The sequence below is a fragment of the Oncorhynchus mykiss genome, chromosome 18 (genome assembly GCF_057628025.1).
Source record: "Oncorhynchus mykiss isolate SJ-2025 chromosome 18, ASM5762802v1, whole genome shotgun sequence".
Lineage (NCBI taxonomy): Eukaryota > Metazoa > Chordata > Actinopteri > Salmoniformes > Salmonidae > Oncorhynchus > Oncorhynchus mykiss.
The window spans coordinates 48,556,160-48,583,649 of NC_143039.1; the positions used below are offsets into that span (position 1 = coordinate 48,556,160).

The following is a 27,490-nucleotide window of genomic DNA, read 5'->3' on the forward strand; positions in this document are numbered from 1 at the left end:
TATACTTTACTTCACTGACTTCACCAGGAAATAGATTGATGAGGGAAATCTCTGTGGAATTGTACTGCTTGACCTACAGAAGGCCTTTGATACAGTTAACCACTGTATCCTAATCTCCAAACTGGAGGCACTGGGGTTAAGCCGTATTCATCTAGGCTGGGTAAAGTCCTATTTATCAGGTAGGAAGTAAGTAGTAGAGGTTAATGGTTCACTGTCTCAGGCAAATCCAATGAGTTGTGGCGTTCCACAGGGGAGCATTCTTGGGCCTCTACTGTTTTTACTTTATATTAACGATATGAAAGATGCTTGTTCTTGCCGTCTTCCTTTATGCGGATAACTCTACACTTCTGGTGTCTCACGAAAGTAAAACTATGTTGGAGAGCATATTTAGCACAGAGCTTACTAACATTAGCAAGTGGCTTGGAGATAAGCTATTAGGGAAAACTGAGGCAATTATTTTGGGATCCAGTCCAATCAGAGTATAGTTAGGGGTTGAGGTGCTGACTACCAAAACCTGTTAGCTACCTGGGATGCATCCTTGATGGAAGCTTGGGAGGTGTGAGCATGGCCACTAAAGTGCGAGGGAAGGTTAATGCTAGGACTAAGTTTTTGTTCAGAAAGCCCAAGCTGCATGATAAGGACTTGAAAGTGCTAGCTCCTTCAATGCCATTTTGACTACGCTAGTACATCCTGGTTTGGGGGCTTATCCAAGCTTATGAAGGAGAAGCTCCAGATAGCCCAGAATAAGCTGATCAGGGTAGTATTGAAGGTGAGTCCACGTACTCACATATGCAGGAGCTGCTTTCAGGAACTCAGCTGGCTGCCTGTTGAGGCTAGGGTATCCCAGATTAGACGGTTTGGTTTACTGTAGTATTTACATTTCTGTGCCCAGATATCTAACTGATTAATTTCCCTGTGTTAGGGATGCACACAATCACAGCACCAGATCAGGTGTTTCTAATGTGTGCTTATACAGGTTCAGGAGTAATGATGGGAAAGGTACTTTCTTGTATACTGGAGCCCAGAGTGGAATGAGTTGCCTCTGCCCATAAAAACAACATCCTCTCTGGCTAGCTTAAAAATAAAGTATTCTCGTTCCATATGAATGGCCCCTATGACGTAACTGCAATGATTAGATAGATGTTCTTCTTCTTTGTTTTATTATCGAGCTGTCATACTGTGTTCCACCGTGTTCGATCTTGCCTAGCCATCTTGTCTCAAGAGGACCACAATGGAAATAAGTCCAACTTTTTGTGTGTTATCCTCAATGATTTACCTCATGTGTATGCATGTATGGCTTTTTCAAGGTTTGTGTGTGCTTGTTTATAAAAATTATTCAAATGAATAAACTAAACTAGTCCATCATACACATTCATACCCTTATCTTTCACTTTCAGATGTTGGACCAAAACATTACGATACGGGTTTAAGTATCAATCCATCCAGTTGTTTGGGACACGATGAGGGAGCACCTGCTTTGAGTTGACATGGGCGGCAGCGCCTTTCTCTTGACGCCGGAGTTCCTGTGAGCTTGTAATCACTTCCTCCTATTAGGCACTCCGCATTGTTGGCTGACCTTGGCTCAGAGGCCCAACAGTGAGGGGCATCTGATTTCTCTTCCACCTGGCCCATTATTTCTGTGCCTGAGTCCCTTAAAATGTGACCATCTCTTTATCAGAAGCTGAAACATAGGCCTGCAGGTATTGCAGCAGGTTGTGCAGGGCAGGCCATCTTCTTGTTGATAGTGGCAAAATAACAAGTGAAGCACAAGCAAAGCCATATAAATCTCCGGTTGTTCTCAACAACGTTGGCTGCTTCTGTTAAGACCCACACTTCATCTCCATTGTGCATCTTACCTGTGTTGCTCTGACCACTAATATCCCAGCAGACAGAGCCTCAGGACCTTTAACCAATATTAGATGTACCCCAGCGGGGCTAAGTGGGAAGTAACAGAACTTCAGCTCTGTTGTCTGATGGTCTCGAGTCAACAGTGGTGGAATTTAACAAGTGATGCTTGTCATCTCTTTTGCAGGATGGTAAGCTGAAGGGTCATCTTTTTCTCCTGCTTTTGCTGATGACATGCAGAAACAACCCCAATGGCTGATGCTGTATTTGTGCTTTAACACTTTGCCAACTTCATGTTAATTAATGACGCTTGAATTCGGCTTAAGAGCTGAGGGATGGACAGTGTCCTCAAGGTGTACACCCTGCTGCATTGGTACTCAGACAATTTGTGGTGTCAACATTTGAATACTATAAAATAGGAGGCTTGCGCTTTGCCTAAATTAATTTACTGCCGTATCGGGTTCTGTTGGTGGGCCCATGGCCAGTCAGCCCGGAGTGATTAGCTCTGTCCTGTACCAGTCAAATCTCAAGGTAAACCTTCTGAGACACATTACATCTGCCAAAAGCAGAGGAGAGAATGCCAGGCCAGTGCCCTCTGTGTCCTATTACAGCTGTTACTCTACTCTCTAAGCCCATACTAGACTTTAAAATAAGGTTGGTACAGTAGATGGTGAACTGACATCCCAAAATGAATTGTTAAAATTGGCCTTAGCCATCAGGAAGTGGAGGATTTCCAGGAGGTGAGACACCATTATACTGGATGCCCAAAAAATGTTTTCCTCAGAAGTGGATGGCAAAGGCCAGAAATCACATTACTGCCCGATAGTGGCACAGGATTGAAAGCTGTGCTGAGTTAAAGGCATCATTGTAGAGTAAAGGCTGAATAGTTCCCTCTCGTGCCATGACATTGGTGAAGTGGTCCATTTAGAGAAGCAATCTGTGTTTTGTAAATCAAATAAGTAGGCTGCAGATTAGTGCATTAGCACTGAAATAGTGCAAGTTTCCTGCAATAACAGAAAAGTCCCATATGGTCTGAAGTGGTAAAATATGGGGTATGAGTAAAGGCCTAAAAAAAAATCCTAATTGATATACCCTATACAAGCTTGTTCTATCCAAAAAAAGAGAGTGCACACTTCCAATATGCATGAATTACTTAATCCACACAGTGTGTTAAGGTAACATTACATGGTGGAGCTTGTAACATTACACAGTTCAATGATTGTTTGGAAATGACCACATTAAATCTGAATGAAAAATCCAAACAAATGCAATAAAACAATTACACATGATAATTGCATACAAATTAGACTGTTGGCTGTCTCACAAACTGTTGTATGCTATATTGAAAGATGGCCACATTCAAATGGTTCTCCCAATTATAACCACACAAATAAGATGGTTACATAATGGTTTTCAGACAGAACTAATATCGAAAGGCTAGGGTAATTTGATTGGTAGTCCAGCAGAAAGTATTCACAGGATTTGGCTCAAGATCCGAGTTTACCTGAGCTCAGAAAGGTTTCTTCACAATATGTTGCATCCAAGTTACCCCATGACACGCTGCATACATGGGACAAAGAGTAAACACAGCGAGTTACCTTTAAAAAGGCTGTTTTATTGGATTACAGCAGACAACTGGTTTTTGAAAAGAGTAAGCAGGATCTTGGTATAAGTGGAGTATTTCTTGTTATACAGTGCCTTCGGAAAGTATTCAGACCCCTTGACTTTCCACATTTTGTAAAGTTACAGCCTTAATCTAAAATGGATTAGTCCCACCCCCCCAATCTACACACAATACCCCATAATGAGAAAGCAAAAATGTACCTGTTTTTACAAGTTAAAAAACCTGAAATATCATATTTACATAAGTATTCAGACCCTTTACTCAGTACTTTGTTGAAAACCTTTGGCAGGGATTACAGCCTCGAGTCTTCTTGGGTATGACACTACAGGCTAGGCACACCTGTATTTGGGGAGTTTCTCTCATTCTTCTCTGCAGATCCTCTCAAGCTCTGCCAGGTTGAATGGGGAGTGTTGCTGCGCAGCTATTTTCAGGTCTCTGCAGAGATGGTCGATCAGGTTAAAGTCCGGGCTCTGGCGGGACCACTCAAGGACATTCAGAGACTTGTCCCGAAGACACTCTTGCGTTGTCTTGGGTGTGTGCTTAGGGGCGTTGTCATGTTGGAAGTTGAACCTACACCCTAGTCGGAGGTCCTGAGCATGTTTTCATCAATGATCTCTCGATACTTTGCTCTGTTCATCTTTGCCTTGATCCTGACTAGTCTCCCAGTCTTTGCTACTGAAAAACATCCAAAGCTGCCAACACCATGCATCACCGTAGGGATGGTGCCAAGTTTCCGACAGACGTGACACTTGGCATTTAGGCCAAAGTGTTGAATCTTGGTTTCATCAGTTCAGAGAATCTTGATTCTCATGGTATGAAAGTCTTTAGGTGCCTTTTGGCAAACTCCAAGCAGGCTGTCATGTGCCTTTTACTGAGGAGTGGCTTCAGTCTGGCCCCTCTACCATATAGGCCTGATTGGTGGAGTGCTGCAGAGATGGGAGAACCTTCCAGAAGGACAACCATCTCCACAGAGGAACTCTGGAGCTCTTTCAGAGTGACCATCGGGTTCTTGGTCACCTCCCTGACCAAGGCACTTCTCCCGATTGCTCAGTTTGGCCGGGCAGCCAGCTCTAGGAAGAGTCTTGGTGATTCAAAACTTCTTCCATTTAAGAATGATGTAGGCCACTGTGTTCTTGGAAACCTTCAATGCTGCAGAAATGTTTTGGTACCCTTCCCCAGATCTGTGCCTCGACACAATCCTGTCTCGGCGCTCTACAGACAATTCCTTCGACCTCATGGCTTGGTTTTTGCTCTGACATGCTCAATGAGCTGTAGGACCTAATATAGACCGGTGTCTCTCTTCCCAAATCATGTCCAATCAATTGAATTTACCACAGGTGGACTCCAGGTTGTAGAAACATCTCAAGGATGACCAACGGAAACGGGATGCACCCAATTTTGAGTCTCATAGCAAAGGGTCTGAGTACTTAAGTATATAAGGTTTTTCTATTTTTAATACATTTGCAAACATTTCTAAAAACCTGTTTTCACTTTGCCATTATGGGGTACTGTGTGCAGATTATAGGTCGACCAATTAATTGGAATGACCGATTAATTAGGGCCGATTTCAAGTTTTCATAATTTTTTTATTTATTTTTTAAACCTTTGAATTATTTTAACTAGGTAAATTGTGTCACTTCTCTTGCAACAGAGTCAGGGTATATGCAGCAGTTTGGGCCGCCTGGCTCGTTTGCGAATTGTGTGAAGACTATTTCTTCCTAACAAAGACAGCCAACAAAAAAAGCACAATTGTTGCACGACTGTACCTAACCATAAACACCAATGCCTTTCTTAAAATCAATACACAGAAGCAAATATTTTTAAACCTGCATATTTAGCTAAAATAAATCCAGGTTAGCAGGCAATATTAACTAGGTAAAATTGTGTCACTTCTCTTGCGTTCATTGCACGCAGAGTCAGGGTATATGCAACAATTTGGACCGCCTGGCTCGTTGCAAACTAATATGCCAGAATTTTTCGTAATTATGACATAACATTGAAGGTTGTACAATGTAACAGCAATACTTAGGGATGCCACCTGTTAGATAAAATATGGAACGGTTCCGTATTTCACTGAAATAAACGTTTTGTTTTCGAAAAGAGTTTCCTGATTCAAGCATATTAATGACCAAAGGTTCATCTTTCTGTGTGTTATCTTATAATTAAGTCTATGATTTGATAGAGCAGTCTGACTTGAGCGGTGGTAGGCAGCAGCAGGCTCGTAAGCATTCATTCAAACAGCACTTTCGTGCGTTTTGCCAGCAGCTCTTCGCTGTGCTTCAAGCATTGAGCTGTTTATGACTTCAAGCCTATCAACTCCCGAGATTAGGCTGGTGTAACCGATGTGAAATGGCTAGCTAGTTAGCGGGGTGCGCGCTAATAGCGTTTCAAACGTCACTCGCTCTGAGACTTGGAGTAGTTGTTCCCTTTGCTCTGCAAGGGCCGTGGATTTTGTGGAGCGATGGGTAACTTGTGCTTCGAGGGTGGCTGTTGTCGATGTGTTCCTGGTTCGAGCCCAGGCAGGGGCGAGGAGAGGGACGGAAGCTATACTGTTACACTGGCAATACTAAAGTGCCTATAAGAACATGCAATAGTTAAAGGTATATGAAATACAAATGGTAGAGAGAGAAATGGTCCTATAAATACTATATTAACTACAACCTAAAACCTCTTACCTTGGAATATTTAAGTCTCATTTTAAAAAGGAACCACCAGCTTTCATATGTTCTCATGTTCTGAGCAAAGAACTTAAACGTTAGGTTTTTTTACATGGCACATATTGCACTTTTACTTTCTTCCCCATCACTTTGTTTTTGCATTATTTAAACCAAATTGAAAATGTTTCATTATTTATTTGAGGCTAAATGGATTTTTATTGATGTATTATATTAAAATAAGTGTTTATTCAGTATTGTTGTAATTGTCATTATTACAAATACATTAAAAAAATTAAATAATAAGCGGCCGATTAATCGGTATCGGCTTTTTTTGGTCCTCCAATAATCGGTATCGGCGTTGAAAAATCATAATCGGTCGACCTCTAGTGCAGATTACTGAAATGTTTTATTTAATCAATTTTAGAATAAGGCTGTAGCGTAACAAAATGTGGAAAAAGTCAAGGGGTCTGAATACTTTCTCGAAGGCACTATGTCTTGACCATGACACTAAAGCGGTACATAAAGAGCTTGTATTGGTTTGTTTCTAATGTCGGAATGGAACTAGCACTACTTCTATTAAGTCAACATGTACGTAGGTATAAAGGCTATTACAGATGTGTATGTTCATTTGCAGGACAACAAATAAATCAAAAGAGAAAGATTAGAATATGATGCAGGCAGGCAGCATGATTCTGGATTTGTTTCAATGTGATTATTTCTTTCTGGTTTTGCCACTGACCGTTTCTTTTCTCTAACAATGATCCACAACATCACTTGGTCAAACAAGCATGTTCCTTACCAAAGTGCAGGTTGGCTTAGAGTCCAGGGAGTACAATAGCACTTCAGAACCGTAAATAGTTTGATTTGATATAAGTCCACCTGACAGGAGGGAACTGCAACGGAAGTTCAGCATTGGAAAACGGACTGAAGTATTGCCAACGGTTGTAGTGGTTCATGGTGTTTCATTACAAAATGTAGGACAGACCACTAAGATCCGCTGGAGCGAAAAAAAGGGGCAAGTTGCTCCCATTATAAAATGTAACAAAATTCCCCCAAAATTGTACAAATCTGTAGCAACACAGAAAAAATATATTTACAAGAACCCTTTTTTTAAAAGTGTAATAACACAGCAAATCCAGCTTTGGCACTCAACGATCACCACCTGGTCAGTGCTTCAGGCACACATTCAGTGCACTGTGCCTTCTACCTCATCCTAAATCACACACAACATTACCACCATGTTTTTGAAAACGTTCTACAAAGTTAACTCAACCTTGAGGAAATGTTGGGCACAAACTGGGATGGAACAAGCAAGAAATAATTTGTTCAGAAAATACAATATTCAATAATTAAACTCTTTCCTTTTCAGCTCCTGTGTGCAACTGACAGTGGCAACGGTTTTCACCTGCAAGGAAGAAAAATGGTCCCGTTATTACATTTTATACAATTGGCATAACACTCTCACAAGAACCCTGATAATTCCCAAAAGGGATTAAAATGCTATTCTACTGCCAACAGTCAGGGCTCTCAGTGCCTTGGTCCCATTAGTAACTAGGACACGTTGTGAAATGCAGCTACTACAGCAAGAAAAACATGCCCTATTCTAGTGGCAGCAGGTAGTCTAGCGGTTAAGAGGTTGGGCCAGTAACCAAAAGGTTGCTGGTTCAAATCCCCAAGCTGACTAGGTGATAAGTCTGTCAATGTGCCCTTGAGCAAGGCACTTAGCCTTAATTGCTCCTGTAAGTTGCTCTGGATAAATGACTAAAATGTAAATGTCTACAAAACTAATAAATTAAAAGTTAGATACACTTTCTTACCCTTTATCCAGTCACCCTTCCAGAAGCATCCTCCATCATCCTGTCTTTGTCCGAGACCAGCTCCTTAGCACCCATGCGTGCATCCATCCCCTTGGTTTCCTCCATCCAGCTCCCGAACCCCTCTCGAGAGCCTCCATTTTGGCCACAATTCTGGCTGATATCAGATGTGTTTTGTCTCAATTTGCTGGCAAACCATTCCTTGATCTCCTGGCTGCTAAGACTGGCATGCTCCGTTAGCCTCCCAATATCCTCCACCTTGGGTGCCTTTACTTCCTGGTAGCGCTGGATTATGCTGAAAGCATTCTCTGTGCTCAGTAGCGCCCCCTCGCCATTTTGCCCACTGCTGTTCAGTTTATGGAAAAACTCCATCCACTCCAAGGTCCCACTCTTCAGTGCTGACCTACTGTCCTTGAACCAGCGGACAATTTCTGTGCGAGCCAGGCTTGTCTGGGCCTCAAGCTGATTGTATTCTTCAGGGGAAGGCCACCGAGTTTGTGCAAAAACATCCTTGAGAAGAGCCAAGGATTTGCTGTCTAGAGGCACTGAGCAAGTGGTGGTGGGGGCAATGATGGCAAAGGGAGAGCTTCTTGGATGGCCACCTTGCTTGCGCACACCATTCAGCGGTCCGTGTTGTTGCTGACGCTTATCAACATTGAGTCTCTTTGAGCCTATGGAGTTTAGAAGAGCTTGTTCAAGGTTGTCACGCAGCGCCCGGCGCTCTAAAAACCAGCTGTCAATTTCCTCCCGCGACAGTTGGGTTGCAGTCACTAGATTGTCAACATCATTGTATGTTGGAGAGCTGTTTCTCTGGAAGTTCTCTTCTAGAATCTTCAACTGCTCAGAAGTCTTCCCTTTCATTCTCTCCAAGAGTGGAAATTGAGTCTGAACTGATTGTTGCTGTTCTGGTTTCGATGCTAGCTCGTTGTACAACTGTAGAATGCCGTTCTGTGCATGAGGCCCTTGGTCATGAACCCACTTTGCATCCCCACGAGAGACACCATTGGCTTCCCCAAGAGGGGTGAGCACTTTGTCCTCTGAGAGACGTCCTCTGACATATCTGGCCTTCATCTCTGTTATTTGCGTTTTTGTTTTCTTGCGGTCTTGGTAAAAGCTAGGGAGTTGGAACGGGCCCTTGAGGGGAGTCCACACTGACTGGATTATTGTTGGCCTCCTCACTTGAGGGGCAATGAGAGGGGGTGAGATTGGTAACTTTAAGTCTGAAGCCAATAGAGAGTGGGTGATTGGAAGTTTGTCTTTGGAAACTAATGAAGGAGGAGGCAGCATGTAACTCTTGAATTGAGGGGTGACAATAGGTCTCTTCATCTTAGGGAAGACTGGAGAAGGTGCCATTGGCAGCTTGTTTTTGGGGTTCACAAGTGGAGTGGCCAAGGGCAGTTTTCCTTTAGAAACCATGAGAGGTGCTGCCAAGGACCTTTTCATCTCCGAGGCGATAATAGGAAATGCTACAGATCTCTTTAATTCTGGGGGCACTGGGGGTGGGGCCATGGGAAGTCTCTCTTTTTGTGGAACTGGAGGAGGGGCCATTAGTATCTTCTCCGTTGGGTCTTCTGCAGGGGCCGCCATGGGGCGCTTTAATTCTGGGGCGAATGAAGGAGTTGTCAGGGGTCGCTTGAGAGGTTGCACAAAACTAGCTACAGTCACTGCAACAGGAGCACAGGTCATGGTTGATCCATTAGCAATACTTGTCAGTACTATATTAGACTGCCCAAAGCTAGTCTGAATAAGGGGCTGGGTGGCTTTGGCAGGATGAGAAATTGGGGTAGGCAGAACGGTGAAGGTCTGATGTATGGGTGGGATGGAGCCATTAAACATTTTCTTCCTGGCTTCCTCGACTTCTTCTGGTGACCAGGTGATGCCTTGCTTTAGCCGTTGGGTAGTGAACCACACCTTTATTTGCTCCTCTGGGTGCTTGGACGCAGCAGTTAGCCAGGACAGCTCAGAATGGGTTGGGTAAGGGAATTTGTTAAAAGATGTCATTAGGGTTGTGTTATTGTCCAGTGAAGGATTATATTTGGTGGAGTTCAGAGGAACAGCAATTGTTGGCACAGAACAGAAATTGGGTGGTCTTTGAAGCAATGGCATTACATACGAAAGCCCTTGAATGATTGTTGGTTCAGGGATGATCATTGTGCCGTTTATGTTCACAGCTGTGATTTGATCTTTTGGAATAAAGTTTTCCAACCTCTTTTCCAAATCATTCCCTTGGTAGAGGGACTGTATGTTGTCCATGTTTGGCTTTCCGATATTCCCCGTAATTGGTTTGCTCGGTGGAAAAGTGACAACGCCTTGTCCGTCTACAGTATTGCAGAGAACTGAATTGGTCTTGCCTTCGATTGTCTGCTCCAAGATAGTCTGGTTATTTATTTTTACCCTCTTGAACTTGAAGTTGGTCTCTCCAGGGTGTTGGGTCTCATTGTGGTCTGTAAGAGAGTCAAACTTTTTGGTGCTGAAGTTGCACACGGCACACAGATAGAGGGGGTTGAGTATGACATTGGGGTGACTGGAGTCTACGTGCTCTTTGAAGTCATTGAGTTTCTGGGTGGAGAAAGGACAGTATTTGCACTCATAACTTCCATGCTGCCTCAGTTGGGGCATAGGATCAGCTTCCGCCACAACTTTTGTTTCAATCTCACTTCCTAGATCTTCTATAGTGTCTTGTACTGTATGGTCTTGATTTTCCACAGACTCTGAAGACCCATTGTTGGTCACATTGGCAGTGGACACTTCCATTTCTTCAGAGTCATCCTGCTCTATTATGTCACTAACCCGGATCATGCAGGGGGTGGAGGATTTCCTGCGACTGGACATGCTGGTGACTGATGTGGGATGTTATTTGGGTCAGGGGAAGGGTAAGTCTCCAGTGTTTGAAGAAGACCCTGCTCCTCTACTGTCCTGGGTCTGCAGTGGTGTCTCCTGCGGACTGTGGACGTCAGCTCCCGTGTGCGGCTTCATGAGAGTTCATCACAGATGGCATTCACCTGGAATAAAAAGGGGAAAATAGGAAATGTTAAAAGGGGCAGTTGAAAAAAAGCTGAGGGATGGGGCTGGAGAAATGTAACCACTCAAACTCAGACAGAGCTATGGATGCAAGGTTTGACCATCCATTTAAACATGTTTTGAGGCTATAGTGTTTGTTTACAAACAATGGAGTAAAACAAGCTTATATTTTGGGTTCTCATGGAGTGTGACAGTTAAACTAAGTTCAAGAGGCATTTCTAAATCCCATTGATTATTGAAGAATATATCATTAAAGTCCAAAAATGTATGGAGCAACTACAGATAGATGTCATTTAAAGGGCCACCTTTTATTTTCACTCTTGTAAAACTATAGCTGTACCACCTAATCTGGAAAAACAGTAGGTCTATAAATTCAACATATAATTCAATATCTACAGAGTGGGCCTAAAATGCAGTACTGAGGTGTGACTTTCAGTACAAAGTTTCAGAGAAGTTTTTGAGTGCCGAAAGAGTCTCACATTCAGGCATTCTGAAGTGTAACATGTACGCCAATGTGAGCACAAAGCAGAAGATAAACTAGGCCATGGCCTGAGTGAGACCGTTGTGATGGGGGGAGGAAGGGAGAGAAAATCTAAGACACATGATAACCTATTTATCTAATAATGACAGTATTACAAATCTTAGTGTATTAGCCATTTTAAGTCTTTAAACAAAACTATCACTTTTAGCTTTGTTGTTTTAATAATTAAACTTCTAGGCTACATGCAATGGTCCTACCCAAGCCAACCTACACTTACTACATTATTACAATAATTAGGCCTACAGTACAATTACATTTTATTACCAACAAGCTGAACTAATTGCATCTAGTTTTTTTGGTTCAGGTTAATAGACATAAGTTTAATTATGATGCCGTGTCAGTATGCTTTTATCAATTGCACACCTAAGGTCAGTCTGACAAACTTTACATCTAGAATGAAATACTCTGAACTTAAACTCAAGATCCCTAGAACTTTCAACACCAGTCTGAAAGTAGCATGACTATTGTCTGTAGGAAAACTACCATATAAAACTCTGCAAAAGAAACATCCCTTTTCCAGGACCGTGTCTTTCAAAAATAATTTGAAAAATCCAAATAACTTCAGATCTTCATTGAAAAGGGTTTAAACACTGTTTCCCATGCTTGTTCAATGAACCACAAACAATTAATGAACATGCACCTGTGGAATGATCGTTAAGACACTAACAGCTTACAGATGGTAGGCAATTAAGGTCACCGTTATGAAAACTTAGGACACTAAAGAGGACTTTCTACTGACTCTGAAAAACACCAAAAGAAAGATGCCCAGGGTCCCTGCTCATCAGCGTGAACAGGCATGCTGCAAAGAGGCAGCATGGACTGCAGATGTGACCAGGGCAATAAATTGCAATGTCCATACTGTGAGACACCTAAGACAGCGCTACAGGGAGACAGGACGGACAGCTGATCGTCCTTGCAGTGGCAGACCATGTGTAGCATCACCTGCACAGGATCGGTACATCCGAACATCACACCTGCGGGACAGTTATAGGATGGCAACAACAACTGCTCAAGTTACACCAGGAACGCACAATCCCTCCATCAGTGCTCAGACTGTCCGCAATAGGCTGAGAGAGGCTGGACTGAGGGCTTGTAGGCCTGTTGTAAGGAAGGTCCTCACCAGACATCACCGGCAACAACGTAGTCTACGGGCACAAACCAACCGTCGCTGGACCAGACAGTGCTCTTCACTGGCGAGTCGTGGTTTTGTCTCACCAGGGGTGATGGTCGCATTCGCGTTTATCCTTGAAGGAATGAGCATTACACCGAGGCCTGTACTCTGGAGTGGGATAGATTTGGAGGTGGAGGGTCCGTCATGGACTGGGGCGGTGTGTCACAGCATCATCAGACTGAGCTTGTTGTCATTGCAGGCAATCTCAACGCTGTGCGTTACATGGAAGACATCCTCCTCCCTCATGTGGTACCCTTCCTGCAGGCTCATCCTGACATGACCCTCCAGCATGACAATGCCACCAGCCATACTGCTCGTTCTGTGCGGTATTTACTGCAAGACAGGAATGTCAGTGTTCTGCCATGGCCAGCGAAGAGCCTGGATCTCAAATCGAATTGAGCACGTCTGGAACCTGTTGGAGCGGAGGGTGAGGGCTAGGTCCATTCCCCCAAGAAATGTCCGGGAACTTGCAGGTGCCTTGGTGGAAGACTGGGGTAACATCTCACAGCAAGAATTGGCAAATCTGGAGCAGTCCATGAAGAGGAGATGCACTGCAGTACTTAATGCAGCCAGATACTGTTACTTTTGATTTTGACCCCCCCTTTGTTCAGGGACACATTATTCCATTTCTGTTAGTCACAAGTCTGTGAAACTTGTTCAGTTTATATATCCCAGTTGTTGAATCTTATGTTCATACAAATATTTACACATGTTAATAAGTTGCTGAAAATTAATAAGTTGCTGAGTTTGTATTCAGTAGCACCATGAGACGCATGACAAAAAGCATTGATCAATCATTCATTATCCACACAGGGCCTGAAACAGTAATTAGGCTACATAGTGTTAATGTGCCTCAAGGTGCACGGCACACCAAGACATGACCATATGACTGCCTTCCTCAAGTTTGCATACAGTATTTACTATTCATGTGACGCAGAAAAAAAACACCATGTTTTTAAAACGGAACTGACAGATCTAGGCCGATATTCAGTAATCAAAAGGAATATTGTTAATTGTAAAAAGCTCAACAACAGTGTCCTCAGCTCTAGGTCTGTCAATATGCTGGGCAGCAGGGATGATGTTGTCTTGCACCTTAAGAATGCAACATGCCAGGCATCTCGTCACCTCTACCTAAACAACAATCTATGGCATGGCCACAAATTATTTGTTATTTTTTTATAAATATGGAAGATTGTTCGAACACACACTTGCCTCACAAATATTATCCAGCCTCATCAAGGGTACACTCTATTCTACTCAAACTTGAATTGTCATGCCCATATTGCCCAGAACTGAATGATGAACTAAAACATGAATAAATAATTATTTCAGTCCTCCCTCATAAATGAAATAGATTCAGTGGCTCCTTATTAAAAAAGAAAAAAAAAAAAAAAGAAAAAAAAATCTAAAATAATTAGACTGCCTTCATTGCCATGGTGTCACTATGGCAACAGCCAAGGCAGCGAGGTGCTTTTCTGCTACCTCACCACTGCATATTAACGATTTCTTCTCACAGGTGCTAATTAGGCGAGGAGGGCTGTGGTCGAGCGGAGCTGGGGCCAGCCACAGTGAACAGCGTGTGGCAAGGGTCCCCCGCGAACCCCGTCGGGACGATCCATTCTGGCTGATCCGTGACGCTCGCCTGGGTAGGCCTTCTCCATGGAGGCGGCAGGGCTGGGCTGGGCTGATCAAACATGCATGCGCCATTCTGTCTCGTGTCCTTTGGCAACTCTCAAAGCGCCAGTCAGCCACGGGGGACATAAGCCGGCCTCCAGACTGCCTGGGATATGACTTAAACCTCATCTGTGCATACTGGCCGATTAACGCACTTCATAAATGGTGGCAACACTGCCTAAAATCAGGGCAAGAAAATTCCCCCTAAAATCTGGGCAAGACAATTCCCTCTAAATAAGGCTGACAGTGACATATGCCAGGGATGTTCAGGGATCTATACCGTGGAAAAGACTAGCGCTGAAGATTTCTAAAATGGTGCATTGAACTCTTCCGGTACCAGTTCAGAGAACAAACGCAATGCATCATCGTGGATGATCAATGTCCTGTACAGCCAGAGCAGACTGTGTAAAACCCCAGAGGCAGCCTCTACTAAGTCACATACACGCAGCCCTGCCTCGCGGTCAGCTCTCTCAATCACAAGAGAAAACGACAGACAGCGAGAAAGTAAGAGGGGAGAGAGAAAAACAAGAAAAAAGACTGAGTCAATCTGAGCATGTCATGTAGGGCTCAAACAAATTTGACAAGTGGATAATGGCATTTGTGATTGACTGTAGGCTAATTAGTAACACAAAAGGAACTTCCTAGTTACTATAAAACTATGATTATCAACACCAGTAAGGATAAAGATTCAAACGATTTAGGCTGCACTTCCTAAAAAGACAAGGCATAATTTGTCCTCAAATGAACGCAGGTTCATTCAGAGACATCGATCTTAGTTAGAAGTTGTCCTCAAAGCTCAGAGAGCATCATGCAATCCAAACAAGCAGTTCTAGAAAGGATCATGTTTTATTTTCCCGTGTAGTCATTTCCATTTCAAAAGGTGGTGACTGACTGACATGCAATATCAAAGTCCTCAAATAGTGCACTGCACTGAGGAAACGTTGCATGTGTCTGATTTCAAAAGCATGTTAAGTACAAGCTCATCAGCTAAATCTTGCTCTATTTGGTTAAACATTTTAAGAACTGCTTCGCCAGTGAGAGGAGACTAAACCCAAATAACAGAGCAGCTCATCTCAATGAGACAGAAGAATTTGAATGAGCACAGAATTAATTTAAATCTCATCAGGCCACCCTTTAATACCTTATCAGTTCTGCATGGAGACAGAGGTAATTGCATTAGTCCCCCTTTGGTGTTTCGTAAGTCAGTGTAGCCTATTTGAAGTGGTTAGACAGTTACCTTCTAGGGGAAGAGCTCATGGGGAAGTTATGCACTGTGCTGTTGTCTCTGGCAACATAGGTCAGGTTTAATATCTTCACACAGTGTAGAACTGTACATTATATACAGGCTCCCACAAAGCCAAAGCACTACGAGTCAAATACAACAACAAAAACTAATTATACAAAACAAATGCAGTCACACAATGTAGACCACACAAATAGTATAGGCTATTCCATACTATTATGTAAAGATGTAATAAAAACAGCATTTCCCCATAGCTATATAAATGCTAGGGGAAAGTCTGTGGCAGCATCAGTGTGTAAGGGCTATTCCAAACAACTCTTACAACGTTTAATCATTACGCTCAGATTGATGCCCCTGAAACTTTGATGGCAGATTTGGGTCCAGGCTACTGGGGTTTAATTCTCCTCAGACGGCCATGGGACTGGCAGGTTGCTATGGAAACTGCCAAACCGGAGATAAGAGTGATTCAATCTCCTCCAAGACCTTTTGATGGCAATTGTTTCGCTCCGTTTGAATTTAGAGATGTGAGGGTCTTGTTCATACTTTTGAAGGACATTCATATAGATTTTGGTTCGGAGTATAATGGTTAAATTTTTGGCCAACGATAATTTGGTGACTAATATTCCTATTCCTTGTCCTTCGTCTTGATTAATCACGTTTATTCTCCTGCGAACATGTCTCAAACTAATGTCTGACTGTCTCTTAGTTCATGAAAACATCTCTAAACTTGGTCTTTGAAATAAACTACAAACTAAACCACGGAGACAAACACAAGATCAGACAAAGGATTAGAAGTATGTTTAGGCAGGATCCCGTCCCGCCCACCTGTGAATAAAAGGGACGAAACCACATGACATCCACAGGGACTGCTGTTCTCCGAGAACAGAGGACTCCATCTTGTCTGCAAACTCCACACATTAAAGACATTTATTTCAAAAACGCCAGCCAAGCAGGGAAATAGTTTGGCTGCACATCCTGTGCTGCTTGTTTAAGCTCCGATCTGGAAAACGTTTTTTTTTTCTCCCCCCATGCTTTCCTCCTTACACCCCTGCAGACAAAGAAACCATTGATCCTTACATTGTGGTAAAGCAGGGTTTGTGGTCACTCTAAACAATGCCAAAAACGCAGGAAATGGTTTTCTGCTGACCACTGAACTGCGGATGAAAGGCTAAAACGTCCAGCGACTCAAAATAAAACGTTGGAGCTCGCTTATGAAAAGTTATGAAACAATACATTAGCCTATTAAAAAGTGTGATGCTGTAAACTGTGGTGGAGAAACCATTCATTTGTATATATGTGTAAACAGACTGAGAAAAGGGCTACGTAAAGGACAGGAGCACGAGTGTGTGTGAGAGAGAGCTGGAAGGGGTATGTGCCGAATAACTGTGTGGTGGCCAGCTGCTTCTCTACATGTGGGGATGTCCAGCAGGAACTGGATCCAGTAGAGCGGCAGACTCCCATGGCTTCTTTCCCAGAGAGTTTAGAGGCAAAGCAACGTTGACGAATCCGAGGGGGTGTCTGGGGGGGAGAGGGGGAGCCGAGAAGGGGGTCTGATGAAGACAAGGGGGAAGGAGTGGGTTGAGTTTTCGGCTGTTGTTCGACAGCAAATACGTATCTTTTGCCAGACACATGGTCTAAGGAACAAAACGGTATCAGAACTCGTAGTAGTTCAAATGGGGACAACAGAATCTTCAGGCAGGCCTAAATGTTTATCTTTTTAGACAAATTAAAAGAGACTAGTCTGTTTAAAATATAATGTCCACCCAACAGCGTATGCATGTAGGATACATGTGAGATCAAGTCACAAACACTGTCCATGCACAAATGAGACAGCAGACGTAAGTAAATTATGAGAGCAGTTAAAAATATAGCTAAACAAAGTATGGAGAGCGGAATTAAGCCTCCCATGTACCCAGGACAAGCACACAGGTGAGACTCAAGGAGAAGCACAACATCAAGATCACAACAAGATCACTTGATGCCACAGAACCAATTGGGGAAAGCATTTGGTATTAACAAGGTGTGCTTGTCATCTTGTTAAAGTGATAAGGAAAAATTCTTCACTGCAGGTATGTTAATATACACTGTGTACAAAACATTAGGAACACCTGCTCTTTCCATGACAGACTGACCAGGTGAAAGCTATGATCCCTTATGGATGTCACTTCAAATAAATCAGTGTAAATGAAGGGGAGGAGACATGTTGAAGAATGATTTTTAAGTCTTGATACAACTGAGACATGGATTGTGTGTGTGTGTGCGCCATTCAGAGGGTGAATGGGCAAGAGAAAAGATTTGTGCCTTTGAATGGGTTATGGTAGGTGCCAGGCGCACAGGTTTGTGTCAAGAACTACAACGCAGCAGGGTTTTTCAAGCTGAACAATTTCCCGTGTATCAAGAATGATCCACCACCCAAAGGACATCTAGACAACTTGACACAACTGTGGGAAGCATTGGAGTCAACATGGATCAGCATCCCTGTGGAATGCTTGACAGAGTCCATGCCCCGACGAATTGAGGCTGTTCTGAGGGCAAAAGGGGGGAGGGTGCAACTCAATATTAAAAGTGGTACACAAGTATGAAGAAATTTATATTTATTTAACAGTTCCCTACGTGGCTTTTAAAGTTGGTATTCTTCATGTTTGTATGCGTAGACATCTATTTTGGCACTTTGAGTGGGAAGGCATAAAAAATGCCCACCCCCTTGATGAATTATTAAATGTGGCCTTGATCAAGGGTACACACAGTAACTCCAGTTGCAGTAGGCAAGCAGTGGCTGCTTGTCAGTGAATCGAGTCAACTTACCTGGTGACTCAGGACTTGGATTGATTGAAAGGGAAAACGTGCTGGCATGTCAGCTGTTGAAAGACCGGAGATATGGTTCCCAAGTTTAACTATGCACCAAAAATCACTGTTTTCCTGCCAAATATGAATTATTCTATTAGCCCTGGCCGGGTAGGAGACAATACTTGAGTGAACCGCTTTAACGGCGGAGGTCAAGGAGAACTAATATTGCGAAGTGTGAGACGGATCAAAGACTGTCACTGCGGCGTGATGACCCATGGTGATGCATCGTTGCACAAATAAACATACCCCAGATGGTTCTCGCTCCAACATTCAAATAAATACTGTAAAGTGTCACTTGTTATGCGGCCCATTAATTACAGTGGAATTTCAAGTGAGCGCCAAACATAATATTAACTTATCTGTACCAAAAACCATTACTTCTATTGCTTGTTCTTCTGAAAAAGTCTGACACATCTACAATGAATTGTGTGGTAATTACTATATACAGTATTATATTGGTAACACTGAAGTTCCCTTTGCTGCATGTTGAACCATCTGACTAACCATCACAGGGATTTTTCTGCCATCAAAATCCTTGGGTGGGTTGCCTAGGCGTTCTTTCGAGCCACCAAACAGTGTAAAAAAATATACATATATAACATTTTCAGGATGGAAAAGCGCCTTCAGTCTAAATGACTAAAACCAGATATAAAGTATGTAAAAAAGATAATGGGACTACATATTTTGTAATAATATAATCTTTGAGAACCAACAAATTCACAAAAAAAATCTAGACAGCCAGGTAGAATCAAAAATTCAAAAAACAATGAATTTGGCAGTTTTGATTTGTTATTAAGTTTGAACAAAATTACACAGCATTAGCCAAGGTAAAATGCATAGAATTGAAGGAAATTAGCTTAAAAACTGCTAACATTTTTCTCAGCTCTATGGATAAATGTTCAGAATTTCAGGAAATTGCCTTAAATTCAAGAATGTCTACACCGCCAAGATGGGGGCCTCTAAAATGTACTCAAATTCAGCTGGGCCAACTACGCCCACCACCTTAGCCCCTTTTGATCCAGATATCCAGTGGAATCCAGTCGAACGAGAGGGGGTTATTGGGTCTGTAGGTCGGTTAGGACACTTCTGCACCACATATCCCCCACAGTGTGTTTGTGGTGTGCAAAGAGAATGTCTCTTGAAGCAGACAAGTAAAACAGCTCATATCGAAAACAGAAATAACATACATTTGGAGACTTGTTTATCAAACTTTTAGGCCTAGTTTTAATTGCAGTAACAGCCTGTTACTTTCTCATTGACAAAAAAAGGAAAACAGTACATAGTTAGCTAGCTAGGCAAATAGATGTTTTGAAGTGTTTAAAAAGTAAATTAAGAGAAATGTTTACCATGGGAACTACCTGTGTTAAAATGCAGATTGATAGTTTTGTATTTGAAATAATAGCCTGCCCTACTCGATGCATGACTGAGAAGATTCAAATCAGCCAACAAACGTTAACTATGCTAGCTAGGAATAGTAGCTCGTATGCAGCTTTGTGCTGTGCATTCTGTTGAGTTTGCTGAATGGAAAATTTGACTTCTGAATTGTTGCATATATTATGTTCAATATGTTTTAGATGAGCATCTGTTTGCTTTGTTTGTATTTATAGCTATCTATTGTGATATTTACTGTATGCTGAGTGGGCTTAAAGCTGCGTAGTGTGAACGTGGCTTTGCCCATACCACATCCAAGGATGTTCTAAGGATAATATATATCGAAAACTTGCAAATCTGATGTCAACGAAAGGCAGCGCCGTCTAAAGAGCCTATTTCAACAAGCATAGCAATTACAACAATAGAGTAGTTTCCCCCCTGAGCATCCCGCCCCCACCCGAGTGTTGCCCCGTTGTGAAAGGGCACTCACTGCACTTCCGCAGTAGGGTGGGGCTTCCCTTGGGGGGGGTTGCCTATCTTGCTCCAGTTCCGCCTCCACTCTCTCCAGCTCCTTTTTGGTCTCCGGTCCAGCGGCACTCTGGGTAGTCTCCTCTGGAATCTGAGACGAGACAAGAATGTCAGTGGCAGGGGGGGGGGGGTAGCTCGGAGGCAGAGCCCTGCCAAGGCCCTGAAAACTGCACCGCTTTGTGTTTGCCGAAAAATTGAAGGTTGTTACCTTGGAAACGTGCCGAAAGAAAGAGCCGGACAGCTTTGGAAGGTTATTTGAATGACAAACACCACCTGGGATGTATCGTTTCATTGCGCTTGACTTATCAGAATTAATCACATTACAACTTGTCAATGAACGCCGTTAGGAATTAAGCTCATCGCCGATACAGTTAGGCTACTTTAAAAAGTGTGTGCAAGACTGGGGTAAAACCAGGACCAGTTTATAACAATCAGCCCAAAGCGAGATGGAAGCTGTGTAAAATGGAGCTAGGCAGGAAGCTGCTTATTCGAAGATGTAACAAACTAACCCGAAATTACAATACACAGTGCATGTTATAGAAAATATACCAAAAATGTGTTACAGGATATCTATGGCACACAAAAACATAACGTCTTAACACGAACACGCTTAGCCTATGCCGCTCAAATTGCTCATCCATGTATTTATATATTCTTATTCCATTCCTTTACTTAGATGTGTGTATTAGGTATTTGTTGTGAAATTGTTAGATATTACTTGTTAGATATTGCTGCACTGTCGGGAACTAGAAGCACAAGCATTTCACTACACTCGCAATAACATCTGCTAAACACGTGTATGTGAACAATAAAATTTGATTTGACATTTACAAAATGGAGTCATCCACCTAGGGCTGGGATGATACCAGTATTGCAAAATAAATATATATATATATTTATTTAAAACACGAAACAGACCAAATTCTTTGGTCCTTTAAAAACCTGTGAATGTAAAATATTGTTCGCTATAGCTTGGAAAATAAATGTGTAACTCTGGATGACAACATAATGATGGTTTCCAACAGTTTTCCTAACGAAGTTAAATACGCTTCTTGTTTTGTTTCCTTGCCATGATAATAACTAGTCTCGCGATACTGGGATCTTCCCAGCCTATGATCCACCCCACATACAGCACTTATGACAAGAGGGGCTGTGGACCATACAGTACAACCAGAGAGCCACTGAGATGCTCCCCCTCAGGATGAGGTCATTGCTACAGACAGAGCACAACAACGCAGCTTTCAAGGGAGCTTAAGCCCAAAGAAGTGACATCATCCGTCCACCTGAAACGACTGCTTAGTCACCAACAGCATAGCATCCACATGTGAACCGCAGCAAGTGGTTGCCACATAGAACTACCTCCTACTCACCACTCAATGTATTGATAAACAAGTAGGCCTATTCAAGGTAATGTAGCTGCAATGAAATTCATTTTCTTTTGGAGAATCAAAATGTACCATTATTGAATGAAAACCACTGCGCTCTCTCCACAAGGCTAGGCCTGTGATAACTACCAATAAATATGATGGTCCTGACAGCCCCTCCTGTTTGCCAGAATCGACAACCCTGAAGTGAAGGTTCAGCCAAGGAGTACTTTACGCCTACGCCATGTGTTTACTTTTGAGGACACTGTTGGAGGCAGAGTTGAAGAGGAGAACAGTGTAAGGCTGTGTCCAAGCTTATGTCATTTCTGACCCTCAAATGAAGTCTTAAAGCAATAGAGCTGCTTTTGGAGGCAAATGTAGTTGATTATGGTTCTCTTCTCTTACACGGAATCATAATGTGAAATACAAAATGCTTTAGATAGATAACTGCTGTTGAGAGATGTGGCCTACATTTAGCATATCTTAATTGGTGCTGGCAATTAATCGACTATGGTATTCAAAGCGGGTGAGCAGACATAATTTTTGTGTAAACAGAGGTAACTATGCAATGAATGATGTTGGGGAAGCTGCAGTAGATGGCTCTACACTACAGCCTCCATGGCTACAGTAGTTAGGTCCCACATGCAGCTAGCTCTCTGGGAAGAAACAGACCCACTTGATTCAGTGAGACAACTGAATGCAAATGCATTTACTGGAGCTCTAAATATATTAATCTAATGCAGCATGCAGAACATTCTACTAGCCTTAGTCATAAAGTATTTACAGGATAGGTCTACCACACCTTGCTTGTTAGTCTGCAGGGCTGCATATTGCAAAATGGAGTAGGTTATGCGTGTTAACATCCAATTAGGCAAGCCCGGCATAGTGGAGGAGAGCAAAAACAAAGCTGCAGAATTTGAGCACTGGGCTTGTGATTTCCAGCTTTGCACATGCTCAGTTGGGGGGGGGGGCTCATCGGAGCACATTGTATTTGCACCACATGACTTGCACAAGTGCATGCTTGCCAAGCAGCTCTCTGGAGCTCACATTAACCAATACTTGTGCAAGCAGGAAATTCAAATAAGATGCAAATGAATGAATTCCTTGAGCTTGAACCAAAAATCGAGTAGTATCAGATTGAGCAGAAAAATGTTCACTAAGGGCTAGTCTGAAGACAAAATGGAAATATCTGTTTTTCTGCTAAGAATATTAGACAATACTTAAATCATTCAAAATCAACAAGTAACTAATTGATCAACATAATATACATTTTAAAACTATTAACACCATCTATCATTGGGCTTGCATAATTAAGGATACAAAAAATAACTACAACAACAATAATATAGGATTACTACTAGCCACTAATCTCACCATATCTGGCCCAGGCTATAGGAGTTTTGAGTCTATTTTTAGTGAGTGCAAACTGAGAAGTCATACAAGGGACAGGGCTTACAGAGATACAACATAAAAGTGTCCTGAGCCTGACATTGTAGTGCAGGGATCCCCAATTTGGCCCGCATGTGGTTTTATTTAGCCTTCTGATTTCATTGTTGGACATAAAAATACATGTAAAAACACCAGGAAATTAATTTTAATTTGTAAAATATGTTAAAGTATTTCCACTCATATTAGACAAATAAATAAAACAAATGTAAGCAAGGTTTGAAATGATTATGTTTCAGTGAAATATGATATCTGTTTGGGCTTTCTGCGGTCAATTTTCAGTCAACAAATGACTTGTAATTATGCCTCGGCCCGCCGACCATCCACTCAAGGGGAGGGGAAAAAAAGAAGAAGTATCCCGCGGCTGAATCTATACTGAACCAAAATATAAACATGCAGCAATTAATGATTTTACTGAGTTACAGTTCACATAAAGGAAATCAGTCAACTGAAATACATTTATTAGGACCTAATCTATGGATTTCACATGACTAGGCAGGGGTGCAGCTATGGGTAGGCCTATGAGGGCATAAGCAATCCACTGGGGAGCCAGGCCCAGCCAATCAGAATGAGTTTTTCCCCACAAAAGGGCTTTGTTACAGAAATACACAGTTTCATCAGCTGTCCGGGTGACTGGTCTCAGACAACCCAACAGGTAAAGAAGCAAGATGTGGAGGTCCTAGGCTGACGTGGTTTGCTGTTGTGGTATGCGGTTGTGAGGCTGGTTGGACGTATTGACAAATTTTCAAAAACAACGTTGGTTTATGGTAGAGAAATTAACATTAAATTATCTGGCAACAGCTTTGGTGGACATTCCTGCAGTCAGCATGCCAATTGCACGCTCCCTCTGTGGATTTGTATGACAAAACTGCACATTTTAGAGTGGCCTTTTATTGTCCCCCAGCATAAGGTGCACCTGTGTAATGATTGTGCTGTTTATCAGCTTCTTGATATACTACCGTCAGGTGGATGGATTATCTTGACAAAGGAGAAATGTTCACTAACAGAGATGTAAACACATTTGTGCACAAAACCTTAGACAAATATGCTTTGTGTGTGCATCGATCATTTCTGGGATTTTTCATTTCAGCTCATGAAACATGGGACCAACTTTACATGTTGTGTTTATATTTTTGTTCAGTATAGTTGATCAATGTCATAGTGCTTTGTTTACTTGCAAATAAGAAACCATGTCCAGCTAAACTTTCCCATACCTAATAAGTAAAGTGCAATGAGCTGTGGGCATTGAACTCCACGGTCCAACCGGCCTCACAACCATTGTGAACAGAGTGCCCCATGGTGGTGGTGGGGTTATTGTATAGGCAGGCATAAGCTACAGTCAACGAACAAAACTGCATTTTATCGATGGTAATTTGAATGCACAGAGATGAGATCCTGTGGCCCATTCATCTGCCGCCATCACCTCATGTTTCAGCATGATAATGCACAGACCCATGTTGCAAGGATCTGTACACAATTTCTGGAAGCTGAAAATGTCATTGTTCTTCCATGGCCTGCATACTCACCAGACATATCACCCATTGAGCATGTTTGGGATGCTCTGGGAAGACGTGTACAACATCGTGTTCCAGTTTCCGCCACTATCCAGCAACTTTGCACAGCCATTGAAGATGAGTGGGACAACATTCCACAGGCCACAATCAACAGCCTGATCAACTCTATGCATAGGAAACGTGTCGCGCTGCATGTGGAAAATTGTGGTCACAACAGATACTGTCGGGTTCTGAGCCACGCCCCTACTTGTTTTTTTTTTTTTGTTTTTTTTTAAAGGTATGTGTGACCAACAGATACATATCTGTAGTCCCAGTCATGTAAAAGCCATAGATTAGGACCTAATGAATGCATTTCAATTAACTGATTTCCTTATAAGAACTGTAACGCAGTAAAATCTTTGAAATTCTTCCATGATGCATTTAGAATTTTTATTCAGTAAAATGTATAAAATTAACTAAATCAACTGAGCAGATAGGGCACTTTCTCATAGGAAAGCAAACAGGCAGGTGCTTGAGCACTGGTTGAGCCGTATCTGTGCACATGCCTGCTCCAGTGGTGTTTTTGCATTTTGTATTTGTTTTAAACATGAACTGGTAAAAATGTTTAATTAAAAGAGGAGGACCATGTCTTGCCAGTCACTGGTATAGCAGCGGTTGCAAAAAGCTGTACTGTACTGCCAATGTTATGTCAGCACTACTGCCCGTGTCTAAAGGCAGATGCACACTACAAGATGTTGGCCACGATCTAGCTTCCCAGACAACTTTTTGAGATCGGAGATAAAATCCCCATGTCGTTGCCTACTTGGGGCGTCTGTCACCGACGCTCACTCAATGTGAGTGGGTCAAAGATGCAATCTGAGGGCTACCAAACTAATCTTTGAGAAGTTCCGAACATCAATATATTTTCAAACATGTTTGATTTTATCAGCACAAAGTCTGCAATGCTCTTGTAGAGTGAGATGTGCAATGACACGTTTTGAGAATGGTGATCAGCAACAGCCAATGAGAGTTTGCCAGAGGAAGCCAGTGAGATGTTTCACATCACCCAGAATGTGTAGACTCTCGAGCAGGAGCGATGACTACTACTAGTATGCGTTTGTACTTGCCTTTATTAACCAAAGCATCAAATTGTTACAGCTCTGATGATCACAAGCTATGTTATTCAATTCAAAATGTTGGCTAGATATTTGAACTCTGTATGGCAAGCATGAATGTCTGACAAAGTTCACGAGGCTGCTTTGAGCCACAGCTCGTAGCTACATTAAATCTTATCACATTGTTTTCCCGAGAAAGCATGGTATCGAGAATCCTCATGACCAAGTGAAGAATCTTGTAGTGTGTGACCATCTCTGTGCCACATCGTTTAGTGTGTGCACCACTACGTTGGCAACACACACAACACTACTGGAAAGACAGTCATTTAATGTGTGAGGCTGAGCAATAGGAGGATTTAGAAAGTTGTGTAGTGTTCCCCCGGTTGAAGCTGGACGCAGTGATATAGGCTGGTGTGGATAAAATGCCAGGGCCGAATTCTTGTCCCAGTCCGCCACTGCAATTTACCACACTGCTGTCACCGGGCAGCATAGCCCGCGCTGCCAGTGTGCCACCACCAATCCATACCGCGGAAGGCGTCACCACATTTAACGCATCTGCCTGCCTGGCTGGCTAACTGCTGTAGCCAGGCTGCTAGCAAGCTAGTTTCAACCAGCTACGAGACAAATAAAACCAGAGCTATATAACAGCAGCAAGTAAAATGTACAATAACTAATTAGCGATAAGTAACGTTAGCTAGTTACCTAATCCAAATTGTGCCTCTTGTTACACAATACATATAACTAACGAATGCACGGTGACAATTAAGGAATAAAATAATATTCACATAGTTAGGTACTGTACGTTTTGCTGGTGACAATAGGAAGGCTGTCTAATATGTAAGGTTTATTCACATTACTGTCCTATAGCTAGCTACTATAGTATAAACCCAGAACTTGTCAACAAGCTTGACAAACGGAGGCCGAATCTTAAAATAATGATGGCACTATTTAACGAGTTAGCTAACTATGTAAACATAGACATTATAAAGCTAACCAGTTCAGAAGTAGTGTTGAAGCACGAATCTTTGTTTAGCACGTTTTCAAACTTCAGAAGTGAGCTGCTTGGTCGCTAGCTAGCTAGGTGACAAGGCAAGCTAAATGTCTAGCGCCAATACATTAAAAGGTGCCCACTTCACAAATGGGCACAAAAAAGTTAAAAACGTCAAACTAAAAACATTTACTTAATTCTAAATGGTTAAATATGTACCTAAACGAAAAGTTAATGTATGTAATTAAAGGGTAAACTATACTTTTAAGGTTTTATTGGCATGATTTGATGGCAAGGTGATTCTAACTCAAGTGTGACAGCGCGCGAGTAGTGATGAAAGGGATGTCGCTAGCATAACCACACGAACCGGGCAAACCAGGCGGCTAGTCTCGCTTGCTACCAAACCGTTTATAACTTCATTTGAGGAATTTATTTGGCCAATATTCTTCACCATTGTTGAAAAACTGTTTAATATAGTATTCTTACCTGCCTAGAGCCTTTTGTTGCTGGGACGATAAGCTAGCAGTAAAATTCCCAATTGTAAGTAGTCGGTGGTAACGCGCATATTCCGCTGGTAATTCTAAAGATTCTGGCATAACCTAAAGACAACAGTAAAAAAAAAAGTAGTCGTTCATGATCTACGACAAAAACCACATGATGTTTTACGTCAGCATATATTTGCATACGACGCCAAAAATATGTTTCAGTCAAGTGCCATGAAAATGTATTTAAAAGTTAGATATGGCAA

General features: G+C 42.3%; 1 protein-coding gene across 2 annotated transcripts; it reads right to left on the bottom strand.

Annotated features, from left to right (window-relative positions):
• Nucleotides 1-3,439: 3,439 nt before the first annotated feature.
• LOC110496253 (zinc fingers and homeoboxes protein 2) lies at nt 3,440-27,401 on the bottom strand. 2 transcript variants are annotated; one of them, XM_021572036.3, is made up of 4 exons: nt 27,229-27,401; nt 20,299-20,427; nt 7,944-10,942; nt 3,440-7,531 (listed from the first exon to the last, which is right to left on the bottom strand). In XM_021572036.3, the coding sequence occupies exon 3, from the start codon at nt 10,770-10,772 to the stop codon at nt 7,947-7,949; it is 2,826 nt and encodes a 941-aa protein (XP_021427711.3). In that variant the 5' UTR covers nt 10,773-10,942; nt 20,299-20,427; nt 27,229-27,401; the 3' UTR covers nt 3,440-7,531; nt 7,944-7,946. The 2 variants fall into 2 exon arrangements, with proteins under 2 accessions (XP_021427711.3, XP_021427712.3); XM_021572037.3 differs by lacking the exon at nt 20,299-20,427 and having other exon boundaries at nt 27,229-27,382.
• Nucleotides 27,402-27,490: the final 89 nt, after the last annotated feature.

What these genes read in the sequence shown, in the direction of transcription:
- LOC110496253 (XM_021572036.3), bottom strand. Translation starts at nt 10,772, where the DNA reads ATGTCCAGTCGCAGGAAATCCTCCACCCCCTGCATGATCCGGGTTAGT.